General features: G+C 32.2%; 1 gene segment (V, D, J or C); it reads right to left on the bottom strand.

Annotated features, from left to right (window-relative positions):
* Nucleotides 1-1977: 1977 nt before the first annotated feature.
* Nucleotides 1978-2423, bottom strand: LOC141344521 (T cell receptor gamma variable 4-like). The segment is given in 2 exon segments: nucleotides 1978-2342; nucleotides 2417-2423. Coding segments are annotated over 2 exon segments (372 nt in total).
* Between the last annotated feature and the right edge of the window lie 899 nt (nucleotides 2424-3322).

Below are 3322 nucleotides of genomic sequence, written 5' to 3'. Positions count from 1 at the left end.
GGATGCTTAGGTTGTCCATTTACACAATCTAAAAACATGAGATAAACCATTCAACTGCACTGAGTGTGTTCCCACAATAAAGCACTTATAGCCTATATTTTGGCATTACATTAAACACAGTACGCTGCTTGAGTGTTTTCTCTTAGAATCCGTATTGATCATAAAATGGTAAACAATATTTATGTAGCACAAGTCCTATACAACGACTGTTTTGTTTAAAATGTTTCAAGATAACTGACAAGTCACTTGTGTAAGACAAACCTCAAGAGGAAACTAAAAATACCATGAAATTACTGGAAATACCTTTTTTAAAGTCAAATATTAATAATTATAACTGGATACTAAAATCTCACCTATTAAGACTACTAACAACCCGAATGTTATCATTCCAGACACTGCCATATCTACATCTGCCGTCCAGGAGTGTGAAGAATTATGAACGACATCAGCCAATCAGAAGGTAATGATAATGGCCTCGTGGTTTCCTCTTTGTTTCTCATCGTCATCACTATTACAAGAAGGTTTTTTACCAACAAGACCAACCTTTATAAATGATGGCTGAAGGGAACCCTGATAGCACACGTACATCTTGGAGATGTCTATTTGACATCTGCATTTACATCTGCAAGACGTAGTTTGCTCATTTGCAATACGTCTATTGGACGTTTCCTATAGATGTCTATAGACGTCTAGTAGATGTTTTTAAGATGTTAATGAATTAGAATGTATGTAAAACTGACATCTTACAGGCGTCTGACAGACGTTCGTATAAAGCAGATGCTTTCCAAATCAATCTTTAACAGACATCTTGCAGATGTACATGTGCTATTTGGGAATCAATACTGATTTGACACCTGTAATATTACAGCACAATTTAACCATGAGTTATCAAGCATATATGTTTATTTATTTTTCATTTAATAAAAACACTATATTGACAGAGAATAACACTATAGATAAATTTTTAATAATGACACTTTTTAAAATTCACACGACATAGATCGAGTGAAATCTATTTATATGATAAAATTACAGTAAAATCTATTCATGTGATTCTATTTATACCAGGGTTGCCAGGTTTTCACAACAAAACCAACCCAGTTGTTACTCAAAACTATCCCAATCGCGTTTTTTGGCGAGGTCCCCCTGGTAAAATTAGCATTCCATGGGCTAAATATCACATTATTAGTTATTGCGTACTTGAAAAACACCCTGTGGCAACAGTCTTAAAATAGCCCAATTCCACATGAAGACCATGGACTTGGCAACACTGATTCATACATTCGTTCTGTTTGTTTTGTAATGCAGCTTTTGTAACTTTTGCAGTGCCTTTCAAATTATTTGATATTCAACTTAAGTGAATATCAAATAACACACTGCTGATGTAACCAGAATTTATTTTCACCACACAGTGTTATATTAGTATCATTGATGTTTTTATTTTATAATATCAGTTTTAAGTTTCAACTTACTTAAAGCTTTGATTATTTTTAATTAGTTTTTTGTTTTTATAGTTTTTCTTTTTATTTCAGCTTTAGTTTTAGTGATTTTTACATCAGGGTAAACTAAACTAAATGTCTTGGCAACAAGCTGAAATAAAGTAAGTCTGTGTTTTTCAAATTGTATTTTGTTTCAGTTTATTATTTATTTTTAGTTAACTATAACCTTGACAAGGAAAAGTGATTTTCAAGCAAGCACTTTATCAGACTGAACATTACAAACCTATAACCCCTAGACAAACAATAACTTTTTTTAACAATCAAGATAAACTTAACACATTCACAAATTACAAATATAAATATAGTATGTAAAAACAACCTTGTACATTCATAATGTGTCCTCAAAAGCAATTATGTAAAAGTCAGATCCAAACAGATCTAAATACCATCATTAAGCTATCCTGTACATATATCTTAAGTCAAATTTAAACAGAAAAGGACAGTATAAGTATATAAATATTCTATTCATTATATAGCATTACCAGTATAGTTCATGTAGAGGATGTGAGTAAATCTTCTCACTGTGGCCGCTGCTTGTGTCCCAGTAGGCGCAGAAGTAAACTGCAGCATGGCTGTCCTGAGTGTTACTCAGTTTTAGATCATACAGCTTTGTTTTGTCCACTGTGAAGTCACTTGCATCGGGATTGTTGGTATCACGAGTCACAACACCTTCTTTATTGATATAAAGTAGTCTCGATGGGGCTTTTCCATCTTTTATTTGGTACCAGTGGATATAGCCTGATGAGCCCAGACCAGTCACTTTGCAGGGCAGATACACAGTTTTGCCCTTTGCCTTAAGTAAAACCTTTGCACCTTGATCCAAGCTCACTCCCAGAACTGCTGCTTTAAACAAAACAAAAGCAAACTTAAATACATTTAAATCATTTTTAATGTCTTATTATTTAAATGACACTTACCTGGCATCTCTATAAGGAGGACAAAATAAATGAACAAAAACATCATTCATCTGTGAAAAATAGTTATTCTTGGTGTAATGCTGTCTTTGAGGTTTTCACATTGCTTTTGTATGAACTTCAAAAATGGGGTCCTGATGTCATTTCCTGAAGTGGAGTAACCTTAGAGACCATGTTTATGCAAATTTATATTAAATTAAATTACTTTATATAGCAACATAAAATTGACAGTTTGTCACCATCTGTAAGTGTGTAAGATATTAGGCTATATAATTCATCAGAGAGATGCACTTTACTTATTTATGATAATATAAACATTTTATAGTTAGACTGTAAGGGAAAAAGAGAGCTGGAAAAAATATAGAAATAAACACAACCGATAAAACTGATGGACCAGATGTTTTATTATTAACAATAGACATTATTCAGTAATGTCTAACATCCAGAAAGTGTCCAAATTGCTTATGTCATAATTTTGTTTTAGCATTTAAAACGGTCTTTGGTTTAAAATAGTTTTTTTTTTCTCTATTAAGAAAGTTATTTAATAATTCGTTTTCTGTAAAAGAAATGACAACATTGCTTTAAAAAATAAAAAGGCTATACTCTCCCATTTTGTCCAATTACTGATCTGTTGTGTATTTTATCGACATGATTTTTGAACTGCTAACATTAAAGCTCTGTGTTCGTTTTCATTTTTAGTACACGGTTCCCTAAAATATATTATTCTGATTTATCACGTTTTCTATGATTGGCGCCACTTTCATTTATGTCTCTCTTTTTTACAAACGCAACCGGCGCCATTTTGTGTCTCAATTATTGATTGTCGTGAAAATTATTGAAGAGAATAGAATATTTCTGCTTTAAGGTTGCTGTATATCCATGTTATTAATTACGGCGCAGTAATGAAGG

The sequence above is a fragment of the Garra rufa genome, chromosome 10, assembly GCF_049309525.1.
Source record: "Garra rufa chromosome 10, GarRuf1.0, whole genome shotgun sequence".
In the NCBI taxonomy this organism is placed as follows: Eukaryota; Metazoa; Chordata; class Actinopteri; order Cypriniformes; family Cyprinidae; genus Garra; species Garra rufa.
The sequence above is the reverse complement of the archived record's forward strand: the minus strand, read 5'-3'. Positions and strand labels throughout refer to the sequence as shown.